Source organism: Biomphalaria glabrata, chromosome 6 (assembly GCF_947242115.1).
Source record: "Biomphalaria glabrata chromosome 6, xgBioGlab47.1, whole genome shotgun sequence".
Taxonomy (NCBI): Eukaryota; Metazoa; Mollusca; class Gastropoda; family Planorbidae; genus Biomphalaria; species Biomphalaria glabrata.
In genome coordinates, this window is record NC_074716.1 from 45,636,363 (window position 1) to 45,658,029 (window position 21,667).

At 37.5% G+C, this 21,667-nt stretch overlaps 1 protein-coding gene across 7 annotated transcripts in view; it reads right to left on the bottom strand.

The window, feature by feature from the left end:
* Nucleotides 1-1,849: 1,849 nt before the first annotated feature.
* The window catches only part of LOC106057551 (uncharacterized), a 29,227-nt gene continuing 9,409 nt past the window's right edge, over nucleotides 1,850-21,667 (bottom strand). For 6 of the 7 annotated variants that reach the window (XM_056033697.1, XM_056033695.1, XM_056033692.1 and 3 more), the window contains exons 5-9: nucleotides 9,758-9,901; nucleotides 7,868-7,961; nucleotides 3,329-3,422; nucleotides 2,143-2,306; nucleotides 1,850-2,046 (exon numbers count right to left, since the gene is read on the bottom strand). In XM_056033697.1, the coding sequence (XP_055889672.1) occupies nucleotides 1,911-2,046; nucleotides 2,143-2,306; nucleotides 3,329-3,422; nucleotides 7,868-7,961; nucleotides 9,758-9,901 (632 nt within the window). In that variant the 3' untranslated portion in view covers nucleotides 1,850-1,910. The remainder of the gene's footprint in view (nucleotides 2,047-2,142; nucleotides 2,307-3,328; nucleotides 3,423-7,867; nucleotides 7,962-9,757; nucleotides 9,902-21,667) is intronic. The other variant, XM_056033698.1, reaches the window with a different exon arrangement.

Below are 21,667 nucleotides of genomic sequence, written 5' to 3' on the forward strand. Positions count from 1 at the left end.
TATCAAATAATTTGTGGGATTTTTTTCCCCAAGAGATAACGTTTGATAGGAGAAAATAAATTCTTAATGACGATACAATTAGTGTCATAGGATGATGAGATTGTGATCAAAGTATATACTTTAGCAGTGATAGGACAAGCATCAAGATGATCTGAACATATCGAGACACAAATCTCTGGGTCATGAACATTTCTCTTTCCATCACAGAAGTGTTGTTAACATGGGGGCTACCCAAGTGTGGAGTTTATTAAATTGATAAAAACCTCTTTGTTTGTTCACCCCTGACGTTGGCTCAAGGAGTCGTGTCTCACGTGAACGGATGTAATTAATTATCAGCTAGTATTTAGTAGTTGGGGAACCTCTGGACAGAGTGATCGATTAAGAGCCATGTCTGTTTGCTGGCCTTTCGTTGAAATCCCTCCCGTCGGACTAACAGTACTGGATTTACCTAAAGGGAACTGAAGTTATAGCATAGGGCTCCTGCTTACATAGAGAGTAAAAAAAAAGTTCCCCTTTCAGATCTTTTGTCTATAGGGCAGATGATGTAAAGGTCGTCTGTTTCTGTTGCCTATAGTTAACGACGGTTTCATGTAACCAAGGCAACGACTAACCACCTTTACGTTTCCCCTACTAATGTCAGGTACCCATCAAAGCTGAGTGGACCCAGAGGCGCCCACAAGATCCCGAAATTAAAAATTCCAGATTGTAAACAGCAGTTGATACAACCTGGGTTATAAGATTCAAGGAATTCTATGTTTATTTATTATTTTTACTCTTTTTCATTGGTCCATTGGTTGGGACAGAGTGACGGCGCTTGAGTTTTGTTATTGTTGTTGTTAGAGGCCTGAATTAAGGAGCCTAGTCGTTCGATATGAGTAATCTAGAAGTCAGTTTTTATAATTATGTATATATTCATTTAGTTAACGTTTGATGCGTTGTCTTCAATTACAGATACCCTGAGTACTTTTATTAAAGTTATATTTTTGTTGTTAATTCATCTCTGGCGTCTCTTGAGTTATTGAAAGAAGTATTATTAGTACGTCCTGTGTCAAGTATAATTCCAGTAAGAAGTTCACAATAATCACAACAGAAATAATTTATAAGATTATATACCGCATCAAATTAAGACCGGCCTTGAGCTCAAACCTAATGGGAGTCTCACTGAAGTACTCTCTTGTAAACTTTCAATGTCACAACGTCCATTATTTCGCCACATTGATTCCTGCAAATGTCCCCATATTATGGGTCGGGTTAGAGAGATAATACGGGGATCGACAGGAAGCAGGAGAGATAGAATTATTTTATGTTTTTGTAATAAGGTTGTTTGTTTAGTAATGCTGCTTATTTTCAGTAGAATAATTATATACGTGGTATATTCTGTATTCAGAATTCCATGACTTTCTAATACCAGGTCGCACTTTAATGTACTACAGAGTCAAACTAAAGTGGTTGTTAAGCTTTAAAAATGCAGAAATCGCTTCATTAACATAATAAGAAATGTTCAATAAAGCCGCTGTGAACCTGACTTGGTACATGATAGATAGATTAGATTGATAGATAGATAGATAGATAGATAGATAGATAGATAGATAGATAGATAGATAATTAGATAGATAGATAGATAGATAGATAGATAGATAGATAGATAGATAGATAGATAGATAGATAGATAGATAGATAGATAGATAGATAGATAGATTAGATTGATAGATTAGATTGATACATTAGATAGATAGATAGATAGATAGATAGATAGATAGATAGATAGATAGATAGATAGATAGTTCAATAGACAGTTCAATACCATAGATTCAAACTAAAATTTATTTTTTATGTTGACATCAACAAAGATTTTATAAATAATTTTAATAGCATTTTGACATGAAACCAATACAATATATAACTTTGTATCAGACATTATAAATATTTTCAGTTTCTGTCCGTTTCTGTGTGTGATAGTGCGACAGGTGAGAATAGACGGAGTCCGTAGCAACAGCGTTCCCAACAGCGACGACATCATTTGCTGCGGTGCTGGCGCCAGATGTTCTGTATGTAAAGAATTAACAAAAATATATATTTTGTTTATTTATCTAGGAAAAAAATCATTTAAAATTTATATTTTAAAAAGACTTTATTCACTACCTGTCTTCATTTTTTGATGAAACTAGAAGCAGACTATTTGTATCGTTGTAAATGTTGGCATTTGCTTCTTTAGAATGTGACAGATCCTTGTCTTTATTAGTCTTTTGCTTGACAGTCTCTTGAGCTGTTTGTGGTTTCCTCAGGTGCTCATGGTCGTTTTTATTCTAAGGAAGATAGAGGGGAAAATTCACATTTCCAAAGAATAATACTTTAGATAAATAAACAAAAACAAAATTCCTTACACAACAACAATAAATAATGGCTATAAATTCCAGAAGCTTGGGCTCCTTTGAAAATGTGTATATGGTGTGTCATATTGGGGACCTTTCAATGTGGACTTTATAGATTATCACAGTTATAACTTCGCAGATAATCAGTCACATCCTGTTTGCGACATCTGTTGAATTCAGTTTTGACTAAAGAAAACTTCTGACCCTTCTTTTTTATAGGTCTCAAATTTTGATTTAACTATTTTTTTAATTCAGCATTTAAGAGATGACTTTGCCAACAACACTTACGACACGAACGTAAGTTCACGTTGACATTGTTCATAAACTATCCAAATTTGATCACTAGATTTTAAGAAATCTCAGAATTTTTAATTGTTTCCGCTCAAAAATATTTGTAACGTAACTTGTTTTAACAATAAATTTTAGTTATATGTATGGTTATTGATGTTATGATTAGAAACATGTTTGTGTAACGCATTTGTTAAACGTTCCATATGCTGAATTTCATTTTACATTAAAGTTATACGATTTAAAAGTCTTATTTGTGAATTATTAAGTAGAGTCTAAATACTTAAGTATTTTAGTCTAACGGTTATACCTGTAGCGAGACACTGATAATGGTCATCACGAGTTGTGTTCTTATGAAGTGTGTTTATTTTTTAAGAGGACATTGAGACATGTTTTTAGAAAAGAGATGCTTAGTTTCTGAATGCGGTGTTACTGTTATCCAGTAGATTGGCAGACATTTCAACTTATATGTAACTACGTTATGTTTGCAGTTATTTTGACTCGAATATAACAAACTGGCAGTAGGGAGTGATCCTGTCAGGAAGCTACTGGAGTTTGCAAGCAGCTAGCGATCCATTCCGTGAACGTGCATGCCCTACTAATCATAACAGTAGTATTTTTTGACGGTTTGTGACAATATGTTTAAATTATTCATTAGAGTAACTTACATTTCGATCAGATGCTTGGGACAGTCGTTGAAAGGAATTGATGTCAGTGTAGTTGTTTGTATGCTCAGTTCCTCTCTTTGTGGCCTGGTTTCTTCTTAATGGGTGTCCGATTAAAAACATAGGAATATGATGTCAAATATTTAATGTAATGTGGGTTAGGTAGATCATATATCAATAATAATATTAGTTTAATTAAATGGATCGCCTTGTGACGAACCGTTTTAGCTCACTCAAGATATCACTCAGGTCTAAGCATTTAATTAATTTATTTGCACGCTATTAGTCACCAATTTTACTAATTTAGCGATCAAGCGCTGAAAACACAGCCACCACCCCTCCAATCCAACCCCACCCCTTTTGGCATCGATGTCACGTTTTACTATCCCCACCTTGACACGTGCCACACTATACTCTTGACAAGAGTACGCTCCCCTTTTCCTATCTTGGCAAACATCCGTTGACCCCCCCCCCCCATGTTGGGAGCGGCTGGTCACTTCAAAGTGCCCATTCAACTCAACGCCTCGGGCAACGCTGTTCGTCTGGCACTAGCCTTTATCAAGGTATAATCTCCCTTGATGTGCCGAGCTCTGATAATCTCCCCTTCATAATCCACCTGACCACCTGGGCTGATTTCCTGGACTTTCAACTCGCGCCTCCGCGCAATGTCTATCTCCCGGAAACTCTCGTCACGGTCAAGCGTGGACCCCTTTGTCAAAGACGTCAAATAGTCTAGACCACATTTGCTCTTATCTCCCGCCACACCCCCCCCCATCTCTCCACGTGTATATGGACAGAACTTCAACGTCCGATCTCATTCTAGCTGGAGAGCTGACAGGGAGCACATCTATCTCTTGCTTGAGCTCTAGACTATTTTCATTCCCTTATTTCACTTTGGATTGGTGGTATGTAACTTAGTAAAGTGCTTGAGAATCATTTTACTTAATAATGTATATATTATTTGTGCATTTATTACTACATTATTTGTGTATATATTTGTGCATTCTTATCATGGATAATGTAAGTAGATTACTGTATACTTATATTTTATATCATGACTTTTGTGGCTAAATGTTCAAGCCATTTGGACTAGAATTTATTAACAATTCTTACCAGATGTATTTAGCTCTATGTATTTAACTATTACTGATGTAACTCTGATATATTAGCGCTCAGCACGAGCCTTTTATGTAGTATCATTGATTAATTCCTTGGCAGGGAATTATCCAAACATTTATGTAAACATGTCTTATTACTGAGTATGTATTTACTTATGCTCTATGTTTACTTATGTGAGAGCACGGGCGAGTATCAGACGTTGATCTCCCCTTCCCCTTTCATCTCATTTATCTTAGTGATGTATGTACTTGCTATTCACCGTGATTGGTGAGCGTCACTTATATTATCATATATCACTTGTTACTGTTTGTTATTTCCCTTTATGGGACTCCCCATTATTATTGCTATCTCCCTTGATGGGACACTATATTCATTTGTTAGGTCCCTTTGATAAATATGAAACTAGCTTATGGTTTCTATACATCAGTCTGAAGATGTCCTTCACGGAAAGGCATCTACCTCCCAGTGTTATCATTATGGCTAAACCGACGCATACATCATATCGTTGCAGCTTTTATCTATAGGCTACCTAAAGCTGATAGCAGATTTGCTGGCACCAGATTTGTAGACATCAGACCTACTCATCCTTCAAGAGTCCAAGCAACAACGCTAGCCACAGACTCGTCACTGGCTTAACTGATTGGTAGACGCAGCTTAACTCTGCAACCATACAAGTTGGACTGCACACGGAGCCTGGATCCACTTCGCCAGCCCACCAGCAGACAGCATCAGTACCAGCCACACCAGTCTCACCAGTGCAGCACAGGACCAAAAGCTAAGCAACCAGCTTAATGACACTCAGACCACTTGGTTCTAATATCTGATGATGATAGTCCTATATATGTAAATAAGCTAGATCCCATACTAGCAACTGTACAGCATTTCACCTTTCATTATCTTATTTTGTATAATAAACTGTACATATTTTGCATCTAAATATAGTATTTGTTGCCTGCATTATAACGCTGTGCTTGTAGTTGTGCAAGTAAGGATTCTCAAACCATAAAAATCCCCTAGACACCCAAAACGGCCAAATCGTAATCCGACTTGTCACACGCCTAATAATAGAAGCATCAGATATAGTCTTCATTAAAAGCAGTGTGTTCGAGTCCTAAGATTAAGGGTGAGAGTATTTAACATGAAAACGTGAACCCAATAGCGACTGGCATAGTTTGCTATAGCCAATGCAGACAAAGCCATTGTCCGCGAAGGGTCTTCTTAAGTTGTCGTCTGCACCTGTCTTATGCAAGAGACCTTGTATGATTCTCCAATGCGTGTCCCGCGAGCTTAGAGGGAGTTCTCCAGATGTCTCTTTCAGAGGTTATCTTCTGCCAGCTGCTTTCCTTTACGCCAGTGAGAGCGAAAAGTCGTTAATGCTTACAGTAGTTTGTTATTACTGATAGTACAAGTGTTAATATTGTTTTTGTTGTGAGAACAGCGCCCCTCTAACTACGCCTACTTATACCGCTCTAAACACTCCTACTTATACCACTCTTATCACGCCTGCTTATACTTCTCTAAACACGCCTATTTATACCAATCTAATCACGCCTATTTATACCACTCTAAACACGCCTACTTATACCAATCTAATCACGCTTACGTATACCATTCTAACCACTCCTACTTATACCACTCTTATCGTGCTTACTTATACCGCTATAAACACGCTTATTTCTACCACTGTTACCACGCCTGCATATTCCAATCTAATCCCGCCTACTTATACCATTCTAACCACTCCTACTTATACCATTCTAACCACGCTAAGTTACACCACGCCTACTTATACCACTCTAAACACGCCTACTTATACGCTCTAACCACGCTAACTTATACCACGCCTAATTATACCATTCTAAACACACACGCCTACTTATACCACTCTTATCAAGCCTATCTATACCTCTCTAAACACGCCTACTTTTACATCTCTAATCACGACTACTTATACCATTCTAACCAAGACATATTATACCGCTCTTTATAGGACTACTTATACCGCTCTAACAATGCCGACTAATACCTCTGTAACCAGGACGGACCTAACAATTTTTGCGGGGCCCTAAGCCAAACGCATTGTCCGTGGCCCAGTCTGGGTAGGGATAAGGATAATAAGTGCAAATAAGATTTTGTATTAGAAAATAAATTCGTATTTACATTTTATTCATTCTTTACTGAGTACAAAACCACGATCAAATTTACTTTATAAGCCTTGCAAAGTCATACAGTATATCATCAAAATTCAGTTTCCGAAATAGAGTCGTATGCTACGCCGCCGGTCGAATAGTTATAGATATTTTAGTTAGGTAATACATGGTAATGTTTTTAGTATTGTATTAGTTTTATTAATTTTTTATATTTCTAAGCCTATATTTCTATGGGATGTTTATGGGAAATTGGGGGAGCGTTGCCAAAACGTTTCTTGCCCAGGAAGGGGGGGGGGGGCGTTTGGCTCACTACGCCTCTGCTGAGATGCTGACATGCAAATACTGACATATATTTACTGACGTCATCTGATATCACATACTCGCTAATAGCATCTGCCGACTTGTGTCTATCCGCACATTACTGACATACATCTTTTTACATTTACTGACATATAGCAAGTGTGATGTAGCGTCTATTGACGTGAAGAATTCCCTGACATCCTGGTATCTAGCATCTGCTGTCATTTAACAGCTACAGCCATAGATCTACATCTACTAGCGCTAACGTATACAGAGACACATCTAATGACATACACATATAATATTTCAACTCGCAGGGTTGTATTTAAGTATATGAAGGCCCCGGGGCAGGATTTTCTTAGTGGCCCCCTACAATTTTTCAAAAGCTTCGATAAAGATCTACTTATGAATGAGAATACATAAAGCATGCTTTATTTTATGAGAAAGAAATAGAGTCCTTGCAAATGTAATCTCCTTTTCCTTTAGACAAAATATTTAATATGCATATTTTAGTTCTAAAAAAGTGTTCACTTTTGAGTTTGTGGAGGGTAAGGTCGTAACTGTCGTAAATCCGGAGCTCTATTTATTTATTCCGACAACGCTACAAGTGTACAATTCTTAATCACGACATTTTTCCTAGCCGTAAAAATACATGTACTAACATTTAACCTCTACTGTCATATAATTTCTAATGGCACACATCTACTGACAAATAGTGTCTCCTGTCATACATAAATTGTTAAGTAAAATCTACTGACATACAGCATGCTGACACCACATCTCTGAGTTTACATTTTGACCCAAAACAAGACTATTTTTTTGTTAAGTGGCATAGATTTTTTATTACTTTTAGATTAAGTATTCATTTATAATATTAATTTATAATTGTCGAATAAGTTTAATACTCATGATAAGAAAAGCAAACAAGGTTTGTAATTATGAAGCTAATTAGATCAATAACACTATGACTTACTTGTAACGTCGTAGCAAGATAAACAAAAGAATTGCAGTCAAAAGGGCAATAACCACCAGGATAGCCACCACAATTATAACAATTGGATTGATGCCTGAGAAAAGAAAGAATCTAATGATGCAAATGTTGAGGAAAATAGAAAACAATTATTTACATTGTGAAAAGAAGGTCGCTGTTGGGGCAACAAGGTTAACTCTTTCAGACTATGTTGTCTATAGGGCAGTTGATGTGATTTAAAAATCCTCCCGGGCATCCATGGAAACCCCCAAATAAGTGTTTGAATTTTTTTTAAAATAAAATATTAAAAATTACGACATTATCTTGTGTCATGATGTCGAAAGTCAAAATGCAGAGGCCCCCAAAGAGGTAAATCCCCCAGAGCTCCAAATGATGGCAAAACCCTAGCTACACCACTGGAAGCCAAGCACTTTACCAGTCAGCCACCGCGCCTCCTCTTGGGGAGGACGCTAGGGTGTACAAATTTGCGCCATTCACGCTGGTCGTCTATTGTTTTGTGGGTCTGTTAAAATATGATACTTAATCATTTGTTTATGTTTACTAATGTGCCGACATACATTTACAAGGATTTTTCAGAAGAAGATGTACACTAATTAGACTATAATATATACTTACTTTTCAATTTTTTTATTACTTTTAACTAATAATATTATAACCATAAAAACCAAAATATACATTCACACCAGACTTTCTCATAATTTACATATCAAAAGATTATATCTGATAGTTTCTATTTAATGATTTGATTGCCAGGGAAACAATACAGTTTGTCTGTTTGTCCTTGCTATCGGCTGTCTCTACTATATAAAGATGTAATGCAGATTTGAAGCTATGAATGTGTGTGTGTTGCCTAAATAAGTTGTAAAAAGCTATATATGAATTAATTAAATGGGGAACCGATTCTAAATGAATATTCGGTAGTTTCATGAACCTTTTTAAAGCCAAGGAACATCTTTGGTACCTTATTGAACGCTCAAGCTAATGTAAACATCAGTAAAAGAAAGATAAACATTAAATTTACCTTCGACCCCTGTAGTTATGTTCGTCCAGGCATATAAATATACCAGGGAAATATATTTATTAATAGTTTTATATAACCTTTACTTAATTTCTAACCTATGAACTCTGAATATTTATTTTTTTTAAAAAAAAAGGTTATTTGATTACGCCTAGTTACTTTTTATTTCTGTATCCTCCGAGTAATGCTAGGCTTGAAACAAGTAAATTATAAAAACTCCTTTAAAAAAAATATTTATATAACGGGAGGACTCCGCACTTACAACTATATCTCATTAATGTTCAAGTTATTTCCTTTATTCAAAAAAAAGGACAAAAAAAGAATTTGATTGTTTTTTTGTTTTTTTGTTGTTGTTGTTTTTGTTGTTGTTTTTTTTGTTTAATTGATTTATGTTTTCTTAGGAGCAATAGATATTTGTTTAAAGTTTCAACTTGATTCGAGGATGGGTGTGGGATAAATAACGCGTTCAGTTATCTAAGAGGAAGAAACCCTACATATTTAGCCGTATCTGTAAATACTGAAGGATTAATTTCCTTTGTTGCTATTTAACAAATAATTAATTAATAGTAATTAATAGACTAATTGGTTATTTTTTTATCGATTAATGTCTTGTCTCAGCCTATAAATAATAGTGCAAAGTTTCAACATGATCTGAGATTGGATGTCGGAGAAAGAGCAGTGTGCAAACTTTTTACCAGACAGACAGACAGACAGAGTGAGTTGATTTAAGCTTTGTAAAAAGAGATTCTCTCACTCTCTTACGTTAAAAGGAAACATAAGAATGGGACGAAAGTCTGACGCTTAATAAAAAAAAATCTACCAATATAGAAAAAAGGAACACTATAAAAACTGACCTGTTTCCTTTGCTCCTGGTTCTGACATATTTGCAACGGATATATTCAATGAATTAGGGTCTGATTCGGTCTCTAAGTTGGTCGAATCAACTTGTGGCTGAGTAGTATGTGACGCAGATGAAGACGATGCAGTGACTATAGCACCTTATAAAAGTATCATTATAGTGGTAGAAAATTAATAGTCAAATACATCGCTGTAAGTAACAATAATAGTAATATTAAAGAGATAGTATGTATTCAATAAACTGTTTAGTTAATATGGTGCTACTCGATGTATTTTCTATAGATTTCGCATATATATATATATATATAAATATATCTGTCTCTCTCTCTCTCTCTCTCTCTATATATATATATATATATATATATATATATATATATATATATGAACATATATAAGGCTCTACTTCGAGCACGAAGATTAAAGAGGAGTGCAGTATTTGAAGTTGTAAAACATTTCCTCCAGCCTGTGCTGAGTATCTTTAAAGTGAAGATTGCCTTACTCAGGCCTGTCCCACTCTTTACACTAAATGTGATTCACACTGGCACTGAGAACTGAGACATGAACAACAGATGGTCATAGCTTTTGTTTCGGAATTTCCATCTCCTTGACCGGCTACCGTTCAAGACTACAGAGCTCCGCCAAACGTTGATACTGTTGAAAGTTTTGTGTTCCCTCAGCACTTTACGTCAGTGATTCCCTTAAGCCAAGAGACAAACGTAAATATAAAATACTGTATTGTACACAGGGCCGGACTTACAAGCATGCTAATGTTTGCCTAGGACCACTAGCGGATCCAAAACATTTGAGGGGAGCCCAGTACACCCTAACCCTCATGCGACGCTCTGTCACAACCTTACTAAGGGGTCGACTCCCAGTTTAGCATAGGATTTTCTTGATTGAGACCGAATCTCTATAACGGACTCCTAAAAGCCATCTTTGTTGAGCCATATTTAGCCTTTTTCAATTTCGGTAGATGACTATTCACTGCACTTTATAAATGGAGCCCAGCCACTGATAGAAATGCGTAACCTCTATGGCTACGCTCTTGGAATTATGTGACTGAGAGAGAGGTATACAACCTCAAAACTTTCTGTATGGGGGTATTTAAACTCAAAATCATCAGGAGGGGGTTTAAACGTTTAAAAAAAAGCCCTCTGGTGGAGGGGATTTAAACAACCCCCCTTTTGGCTTGGCTACGCTCATAGAATTTAAGTGTAAAATTTTCTTTTTTTTTTTATATTCAAAAGGTTGTTTTTTTTTTTAGCTTCATAGAATCTGGTGACTGATGTATGGATAGTCTTATATTGAAGAGGGGGTTTTGTCGTACATTTTGGAGGGGGTTTTAAAATCAAAATTTTCCTTAGCTATGCTCTTAGAATTTGGGGATTGTCGTTTGCTTTTTTTTTTTTTTTTTTGGTTTTGTTTAATAGAAGAGGAGGATTGGATTGCAAAACCCCTGGTAGGGGGTTTTAAGCTCAAAACCCCCTTGGCTGCGCTGGGCTAAGTGATGGCTTAGTATTAAAATCTTCTTAAAATAAATAGAATCAAAGCAAAAATCAGCCCCTAAATTCCAACCCCCCTGAGGGGGGATTTCATTTGGGAGGGGGGTGAGCCCCAAAACCCCCACCTGGCTACGCCCATGAGAGACTAACAAAAAGTGATCATATTACAACTAGAGCAGTGTTACTCAAACTTTGGCAAAAACAAAATTCACATTGGTGGCCTTTCCCCCAACAGCGGGGTTCGGGTCGGAGCCCTGACGCCAAGTGTCTTCTTGCATAATTCACTGATTTACTGCGAGAAACGCATTCTCCTGACATCCACAGCTCATTATTCATCCTATTTAAAATGGCAGATCAAATTTAATAAATAAATAACGTGGGGGCAATGGCCGATACTGAAATGTGAGTGACAATCGAGATACAAGTAGTGTGAGTATATCTTTATTCTGCGTATTTATCGTAATATTATCTTCGTGTTAAGCAAGAACACTTATAGTAAGCTTTTTTTTTTGGGTCAGAATAAGACGCCAACAGATCGATGGTTAAACGCTCTTCGACAGTTTTAACGCGCGCAAAATGTCTAATTTTTGAGAATATTTTGAATAATGTTTTTGAGTTTAAAAAGCTATAATGTAAATTTATAGGTTCTAAGTATATTGCAAATACAATAAATGTGTTCCTTGAAAAGAAATGATTCTCCTCAAACTTAGATTAAGGGTTTGAGGGTCGTGCGAAAAAAAATTTCTTCGAAAAATATTTTTTTTTCCGTAAGGATCAATAAAGCAGTCTTAGTCTTAGTCTTACTTAACTATTATGTTTTAAAACGTCATGTTTTCGTCAATTATCATGTAAGAGTCCTCTTTCCTTTTTAGCTGCCCCCGAAAGGGAAAAGTCGCTATTAGTTTTATGTGGCCTGTCTGTCCGTCCCGTTTAGATCTCAGAAACTAGAAGAAAAATAAAAATCGGACATCATGATATTGTAGCTTATATTTTAAAGATACTCAACTAATTTTGTTCCCAGACTATTTTTTCTGCTTAAAATTGAAGAAGCGATCAAGATGCCTGAAGGGTAACGAAATAATATTAAGTTACTTAAAATATCTATAAATAGCGTTTATCATATAGATATATACCTAATTATACCAATAAACTGTTATTTCTTGGAAAAAATTGGACCGCCCCCTCCCTTCAAAAGTTAAGGTTGGGGGGGGCGGTATTGGATGCTATCGTCCCCCCACTTCGCCTTAGAAGGGGAACGACATAACATTGTTTCTTTTAAATATCTATAAATAGCTTTATAGATATGTAAGTAAATATGTTAACAAACTGTGATTTTTACAAACAAATGGGATAACACCCTCACTCTAAAGTTAAGGATCGGGGGGGTGGAATTAAAGCAAGCGCCACAACATAATCTAAATATTGGTTAAAATAGAAATAGTTATTATATATTACTAACATAATATTTCTTTACTAAAATTCGCCAGCCCCCCCCCCCTTTTCTGGATCCGCCGGTGCCCCGGACCCCGTTAAGTTTCAGACTGTGCCGGAATTTACAAGCATCTTTTCACATATAAAAACTTACTGTATACATTAAGAAATGTCTGGCTTCTTTCTGATACACAAATCCAAAATCCTCAACTATTCACCAACCTTATAAACAAATAAAAGAAATGGAAACTAACAACGACACGTTACTGGGTAAATCTAATTAGAAACCTTCACGCTACAAACAGTAAGAGAACGTCAGATACAGAGCTCTGCTGATTCCTTACAAGCTATGGCTTCGGGATATATGAAGGGATGGGTTATTTTCAGGGCCGGTCTTAGGCCACTGCAACCTATGCGGCCGCAGTTTGCCCTGCACTTTCGTAGGCCCCGCGCGATGCGAATTCTGGATATAAATTATTCAATTAAACCATTTTAACTTATTAAATTCTCTTATTTAATTCTCCTGAAATTATAAAATATAAGAAAATGTCGAGAAAATGACTTGAGATTATTAAAATCTTCTGAAAACTGATGCAAATCTTTAAACAGACAAAATTGTCATTTTGATGTGTCATTCAATATAGAAAACGCCTTACTACTCGCGAAAAAAAAAAGGCATTGTCAGCTTTCATTTAATAAAAATGTAATAATTAGCCGAATTTTAACCAAAACAAGAACTTCAAATACTTAATTTACTTTAATAGTCACTATCATACAAATATAGATCTAAAACAACAAAACAAAAGCGATATTTTGCTAGGCAGATCTGAATGTTTATCAGCTTTTTGTTGGAAAACTTCTATCTACTGTAGATGGCTCGTAAAGGTAATTTGACAGTGATTTTGTACTTAGTAAAGTATGAATAAAATGCAAAGACGAATTTACTTTCTAATACAAAATCTTAATTTTCACTTACTATCCTTATCACAACCCAAATTAGGCCCCGCGCAATGCGTTTCGCATAGGGCCCTGCATCCTGTAGGACCGGCCCTGGTTATTTTTAATACTTTGCTTTCCTCTAGGGCAGTACTTTGATGTTGACGGTGGTTAACTTGTTACACCAAACTTATGGTAGACAATTAAACCGCTGTAGTTATAAAACTTGAAATAACTTGAATTATTTCTTTGTAAACAAAACTTGTATTACATTATACTATAATATAGACAAATCAATCTTGAGATGAAATGAAATCAATCTAATTCACTATCAAAACACGTTCTTCAGAGAGGTATTCTGGAGTCGTCTCTCTCGCTCTAAACACAGCTTACATCATTTATACTACATAGCCACCAAATAATCACTTATTTCTTCTAACCGTCACCTTAGAAATACACACACATACACACACAATACACACACAACACACACACTCCATAAAATACTTTGATTACAAAATGTTCTTGTTACTCTCTCGAGTAAAACCAGACAAACTATTTTCTCATGCAAGTGGCACTAGGTGTATTTCGTATTTTGCAAACGAATTGGTAAGTTATTATTAAAGTAAGAGGGTCAAGTCACCTCTTTTAGACCGTGCAATCTACAAGTATAAGACAGATGACATAGAGCGTATCCGTTTCTATCGACGGCGGTAACAAGAGTGTCACGTGCCAGTACAACGACCAAGAGCCTTTAATTCCTTAACATAAGTTAAAGTTAGGAGGACTCAAGGATGACCTAAATATCTTAAATAGAATCGAAGTATCCTCTGGGTTTAGGGCTCGAGACCTTCTCCCTCGGTTTGGAAGCCACGTTTACCACTTGGCTAAAGCGCTCTTTGTAAGTCAATACTTGACTGGAATATTATTAAATAATAAATAAAAAGAGGTCGGTCATTCATTAGTAGACTGACCGTGGCTAGCAAGAGGTTTTGAGATATAATGGTCAACTGGTTCTAATGGAGAGTATGGGAAATGTAACAGGTGTGGCCATTAGGAGAACGGGAGAAAGGAGAGAGAGAGATTTTAAGTTTTTATTGTGGAAGTTTTCTAAATGCTAGTGATTTGTTATATTGGTTATAATACATAAAATTACATTTACAAATTGATTTTTTACAAAGCTTATATTAACTCACTCTGTCAATCTAATTAACTATTGGTAATTTTTTTGTTTGGTATCTCAAATAAGAGCAAGACATTCTATTTGGCTTCCTAGGTGAATTAGCCCCCTTAATTGTTTGTAGATCGCCGCTTTAAAGTTTGAAACAATTAATAACTATAAAACCTTATCGTAGTTGTATCAATTATTTTGTAACAGTCATGCAATTTAATTTGTAATAGATCTAAATATATAGTTCGTCCATTGTGGTTCGATGATGACCACTTTGTCATCCAGAGGGCTGAGGGCCTTGCACTGGAGTTCTATGCCTCCTCATGTGGCTGGTGAGACCTATGTGAGCCCGGATGTTCGGCTGCACACTGGGCGGGTTATTCCAGCCGGAGCTAGTGTCGTATGTCTTGTTTTTCTTCTCTGGCGTTTTTCTTCTGCCAGCGTTGTTCTCTTTTCCTCAGCAACCTGTGCGCCAGTTTTCACAGTGCGACGCCATGATGCTCTGTCATGTGCCTCTTTCTCCCAGGTGCCTGGGTCTATGCTGAACGCCTTCAGAGAAGCCTTGAGGGTGTCCCTGAAGCGATTTCTTTGACCACCTTGCGAGCGCTTTCCTTCGCTTAATAGGCCATACAAGAGTCGTTTAGGGATGCGGTGGGAAACCTTTTTGAGTCGAGGGCCGCATTAAACAAACTTTTGGGGATGGGGGGCCGCATATATATATATATATATATATATATATATATATATATATATATATATATATATATGTATATATATATGCACTTACAACTTAGAAATACGTTTGCTAACTGTGTATAATGTTTTTTAATTCATATTTCTACTGTATTATGCATTCTTTTTTCCACCCTAATTGAGGAAGCAAATTTCTAAAACCAATTGTACGTTTTTTTAAAACAAATTTGCTTTTGTCTTTTTACATCACAACCTTTAACCCAAAATGTACAGTTGTACTTAATTTTAAGTATTTAAGTGTTAAAACTCGTTCGTAATGTTCCGGAACTGTGGAACTAGTTTACTTGTTGTTATCATTGTCAAATTACACTCAGTCAACATCAATATTTGATTACACTTGTTTAGTTTTTTTTTTAAAAAATGTTTGTTCACAAATATATGTTTACCCAAATAATGTGAAAGTTGAGCAGCAAATTTTTTATTAAATGCGGAAATACAGCTTCTTGCACCTATTAAACTCCCGTGGCAGAACTGACTGGAACTTCTCTTTCATGTCATAATTTGCATGGAATTATGTTCTTTGAAGCTGAATCAGTATCTGCGCTAAATGGTTATCTGATGGTATTGAAAACTGGTTCTTGGCGTATTAAAATTTGCTTTAATAAATTCCATAATTAATGAACTTTTAACCATATCACTAGAAATAGTTTCACCTTTTAGCAAAGGAAAATGATAAAACATGTTTTCACTTGCTTGCCTGGAGAACTTGGAAAGCTTTGTTTGAAAAGATTTAACATGCACTTACATTTCCTGAGCAAGCAAGCCATTGCAGTACAAATTATGAATAACCATGAAATCTGTCTTCCACTCTTCATTAGAAATATTAGTAACAAAATCACAGTCAATGTCCTTCAAGGAACATAAATCCTCAAGTATTTGTCGGTACTGCATAAGGTGAATGCTTTTTTTCCCAACTGACGATACCAGCGTTGATTTGACCTCATTAAATCAATTAAATTTTTGGTTTATAAACTTTAATAGGAAAGAGAAAAATGCATTCTATAATTCTACGACCTAATACAGCATTTCCTGATTACATAAAAAAGAGTTATTGAAGTTTAATCAGAGTAGAGTAGTTAAACACAAATGATCAAAATGGAGACCCTAGCTCTGACAACTGTTGTATTGTCTGTTTATAGATCAAAAATATGTTATTTTGCAGCTTTGTGCAAACTTTCCTGTTTATAGTTTATGGTTGAGATATTCTTTAAAACAACAAAACAACCAACGATTGAACGAACAGTTTTTGTCAGTCAAAGATCGAGCTCCATCAGTTGTTACACTTGCCATCTTGTTCTAAGCATAACCAACACTCAACACAGTTTTTCATGGCATTGAATAAATACTGGCCTGAGATTGTGTCTTAGACTGAGTATATTGAAGTACAGTCAATTAGTTTACTTGATACTTTTTATAATGAGACAGATTTAATAATTTATATAGATATTTAGAATTATTTGTAATATATTTGTATATTTATATGTATATACTGTCTTTCTTACAGAAAGCAACTATACATTCTACTGGCAAGGAAAACCAGAACAAAGCCCTAGAATACATGGCGTCGGCTTCGCAATAAGAAACAGTCTCGTCCCCTGCATTGCAATGTTTCCCATTGGCAATGAAAGAGTAGCACACATGAAATTTGCATCACCGCAAGGCAAAGTTAATATAATCTGTGCTTACTCACCAACCCTTGCTGCACCGGAAGAGGACAAAGACAGATTCTTTCAAGCTCTAGAGGACGTAATTAAAAGTATTCCAAAGTCCGAGCACCTCTATATAAATGGAGACTTTAATGCCCGTGATGGTGATGGAAATGATGCATGGCCAAAATGCTTGGGACCTCATGGTGTTGGCAAAATAAATGACAATGGCCAAAGGCTACTCCAGTTCTGTAGCTCTCATGAACTGTGTGTAACAAATACATTCTTCTCTGGCAAGGAACGCCATAAAGTCTCTTGGCAGCACCCACGCTCAAAAAGGTGGCACCAGCTTGACCTCTGCATCACCCGAAGGATGGATCTGAAAAGTGTCATCCACACCCATTCATACCATAGTGCGGACTGCAACTCAGACCATTCACTAGTGCTAAGCAAAATCAAGCTACTTCTCAAGAAGGCTTACACTTCCACTCAACCCAGATCTAGGCGAATTAACGTCAACCATGTAGGTGACCCAGAGAAGTGTGCACTCTTTGGCGAGCTCCTGAACAGTTCAATCCCCTCCTTAAGTGATGAAGAAGACATCTCTATCAGATGGGATAAATTAAGAGACGTAATCTACAGTTCGGCAATCACCGCCTTTGGGCCTCAAAAACACAAAAATGTAGACTGTTTTGAGGCGAATCTAGCACATATGGAACCTTGCATCGAGAAAAAACGATCTGCACACCTCGCTCACAAGACAAAGCCTAATCCTAAATCTTTGGAGGCCTTCAAAAGTGCTAATAAAGAAGCGAAACAAATGGCTAGAAAATGTGCTAACAACTTTTGGAGGGATACCTGCAACAGAATCCAAGACAGTCTCCACTCAGGAAATAGCAAAGCTCTATTTGATGTCATTAAAGCGGCCCTGGGTCCAACAGTGTCTAAGCCCGAAGCAGGACGTTTTGGCGCCGCCGTTTTGGCGACGCCGTTTTGGCCCCGCCGTTTTGGCCCCGCCGTTTTGGCGCGAAGGTCGTTTTGGCGCCAGCCGTTTTGGCGACGGGACGTTTTGGCGCGATATACATTATGTACGTTTATTGTATTATTTCTTTTAAAAGAATTATTCATATCTAGATCTATGTTTTGCATGAGTGTTTGTGTTAAGACATATTTTTCAAGTATTAAATGTAAATGTGTGTTTGTGTTTCACATTTTATTTAATAAACATTTTGGCTTGTGTATGTGTGTTTATTAAGAGGCACACTTTTATTTTCAAAAAGTTTTTTTAAGATATTACTTTAAAATTTTAAAAAAAAATTTAAAAAAATGAAACGATGATAGACTAAAAATTGATGCAATTATTTGTTTACATTAACATTGGTTTATTTAATGACTGTTTGGTATGTAGACTTTGGGCCGCTCTCGGAATTAAAGATTAAGGATTATAAATTCGCACCTAGGGATGTCAAGTGGAGTGCTAGAAACAGATTATCGTCTTACGCGTGAGAGAGGGGAGGGGTGGAGGAAAGAGTATATACAAGGAGTGAAATGTGAGCAGAAGAGAGTGGCGGGATAGGTGTCACATGTAATGACCATTCCCAAGGAGATGATCGCCAGACGCATGACGCCAACGACCAGTGCTCGGTGCTGGTCTTGTCTTCATTTGTTTAACTCTACCTGCGTCAATGCGAGATGTGTCACCCAAATCACCCCTACCCAATTTCTCAAAATATATCTTTCCAAAGTATCTTAGTGTCGTGAATTTGTTTCTATCTATTGTCGCCCAGAGTGTTTGTTTATATTGGTGGATTCACGTTAGAGTTTGTACTGACCACATTCCGAGTCTTGATCTTTACTATGTGTGGAGTTATTGTCGTCATTCAGCGTAATAGAGCGTTAGATGTTTTGTTATATTACAGTGTGAGACTTAGCTAATTCGTATATTACACTAATGTCAAATAAAAAACTAAATCTTTTGGAAAGAAATCCAAAAATGTCATCCAGTGCGATTAGCAGAACTCACATATAGCATGTCATAACCATTCAGGAATCTGACTTATTATAGGCCTATATTCATGAAATAAGCAAATACTTTATAATTAAAAAAAACAAACAATTCGCTGAACGGTGTTAGAATTCATACTATACATACAATATTATGGTAGAGTGAAATAAACATTATTATAAAAGTTACGTGCTTATTAAATTATCGTCAAATGATATCTCGCGCCAAAACGTCCCGTCGCCAAAACGGCTCGCGCCAAAACGTCCCGTCGCCAAAACGGCTCGCGCCAAAACGTCCCGTCGCCAAAACGGCGGGGCCAAAACGGCGGCGCCAAAACGGCGGCGCCAAAACGTCACGTACCGGTCTAAGCCTGCCCCCCTTCTATCCAAATCAGGAGAAAAAATTACAGATCAAATCAAGCAGCTAAAACGATGGACAGAACACTACCTCGAAGTCTATGCCACACAGAATACAGTAGACGATGTCGCCCTGGCTTCTCTACCAGATCTTCCAGTACTGGAATGCCTAGATGAGCTTCCGAGCATTAGTGACCTCAAAAAAGCAATTAACTGCTTAAAAAATAGAAAATCTCCTGGGAGCGATGGTATCCCAGTGGAAGTAGTGAAAGTCAACGAATCACTCCTGCTCCCTGAACTCTATACTCTCCTCTGCCGCTGTTGGGAAACAGGTCATGTCCCACAGGACATGCGTGACGCAACTATAGTCACAATATACAAGAACAAAGGGGATCGGAGTGACTGCAACAACTATAGGGGTATCTCTCTCCTCAGCATAGTGGGCAAAATCTTTGCTAGAGTGGCACTATCCAGGCTGCAAGTGATAGCTTCTAGAGTCTACCCAGAGTCTCAGTGTGGATTCAGGAGTGGTAGATCCACAATAGACATGATATCTTCTCTACGACTACTGCAGGAGAAATTCAGAGAGAGAGACAGACCCCTTTACATTGTTTTTTGTTGATCTGACTAAAGCTTTTGACATGGTCAGCAGAAGTGGCCTTTTCAAACTCCTGAGGAAAATAGGTTGCCCTCCCAAACTACTGAAGTTAATTGAGTGTTTTCACGAGGAAACTAAATGTACTGTCAAATTCAATGGAGCCCAATCAGCACCTTTTGAGGTTTGCAGTGGTGTCAAGCAGGGATGTGTGCTCGCACCTACTCTGTTTGGCATATTCTTCTCCTGTCTACTGCATTATGCGTACAGCGACATAAACGAAGGTGTGTTTCTCCATACAAGATCCTCTGGAAAACTATTTAATGTATCAAGGCTGCGGGCAAAAACCAAGGTTAGGAAGCTACTTGTCAGGGAACTCCTGTATGCTGATGATGCAGCTATTGTGGCTGATTCTGATATTCAGCTACAGTCCATGGTTGACAAACTATCTGCTGCTTGCCAGAAGTTCGGCTTAAACATCAGTCAAAGCAAGACTAAGATACTTGTCCAAAACACAAACACTGCACCTCAAGTAAGCATTAATGGCCAACCGCTAGAAGTTGTTGATCACTTTTGTTACCTTGGCTCTATCATATCCAACAACACTCTACTGGATAAAGACATAAACAACAGGATAGCCAAGGCAATGGCCACCATGTCACGGTTGCAGAAAAGAGTCTGGGACAACATATTGCTGACTAGCAGTACTAAAGCCCTAGTCTACCGGACCTGTGTGTTGAGCACCTTGCTGTACGGAAGTGAAACATGGTCAACCTATTCATGGCAGGAAAAAAAGCTGAATGTCTTCCACCTCCGATGCCTAAGGAGGATCTTTAAAATAAGGTGGCAAGATAAGATAACCAATGAGGAAGTGCTACATAGAGCAGGATGCCAGGACATCCGCTCTGTTATCAGCAGCAGACGCCTTGGCTGGCTTGGCCACGTTTGTAGAATGCCAGTAGGTCGACTTCCACAGGACATCCTGTATGGCGATCTAATAGAAGGCAGGAGAGCCGCTGGTCGCCCACTTTTACGTTATACGGATGTATGCAAACGCGACATGAAGCTCTTCAAAATTGACACTGGCAACTGGGAAGAGGTGGCACTGGACAGATCCACATGGAGAGAGAGCATAAAGGAAGGGTCACAGATTGCAGATGTCATACACAACAGAAGCAGAAAGAAGGGTGAAAATGCAACGGCGCCTGGTGATTATATATGCCCAACCTGCGATCGCAGCTGTGTATCAAGGATTGGCCTCTTTAGTCACACAAGAAGTTGCAAAGGGAAAAGATCGACTCTCGAGACGTAAAATGCCACAGATATACTGTGGGCATACCTTATTTCTGTAGGTGTGCGCGGGCCGCATAAAACACTCCGCGGGCCGCATGTGGCCCGCGGGGCGTAATTTGCCCACCCTTGATCTAGCCAGTGGTCTTCAACGGGGGCGATATCGCCCCCTAGGGGGCGTTTTCGAGATTTTTGGGGGGCGCTGAGAGCCAAAGGGGCGG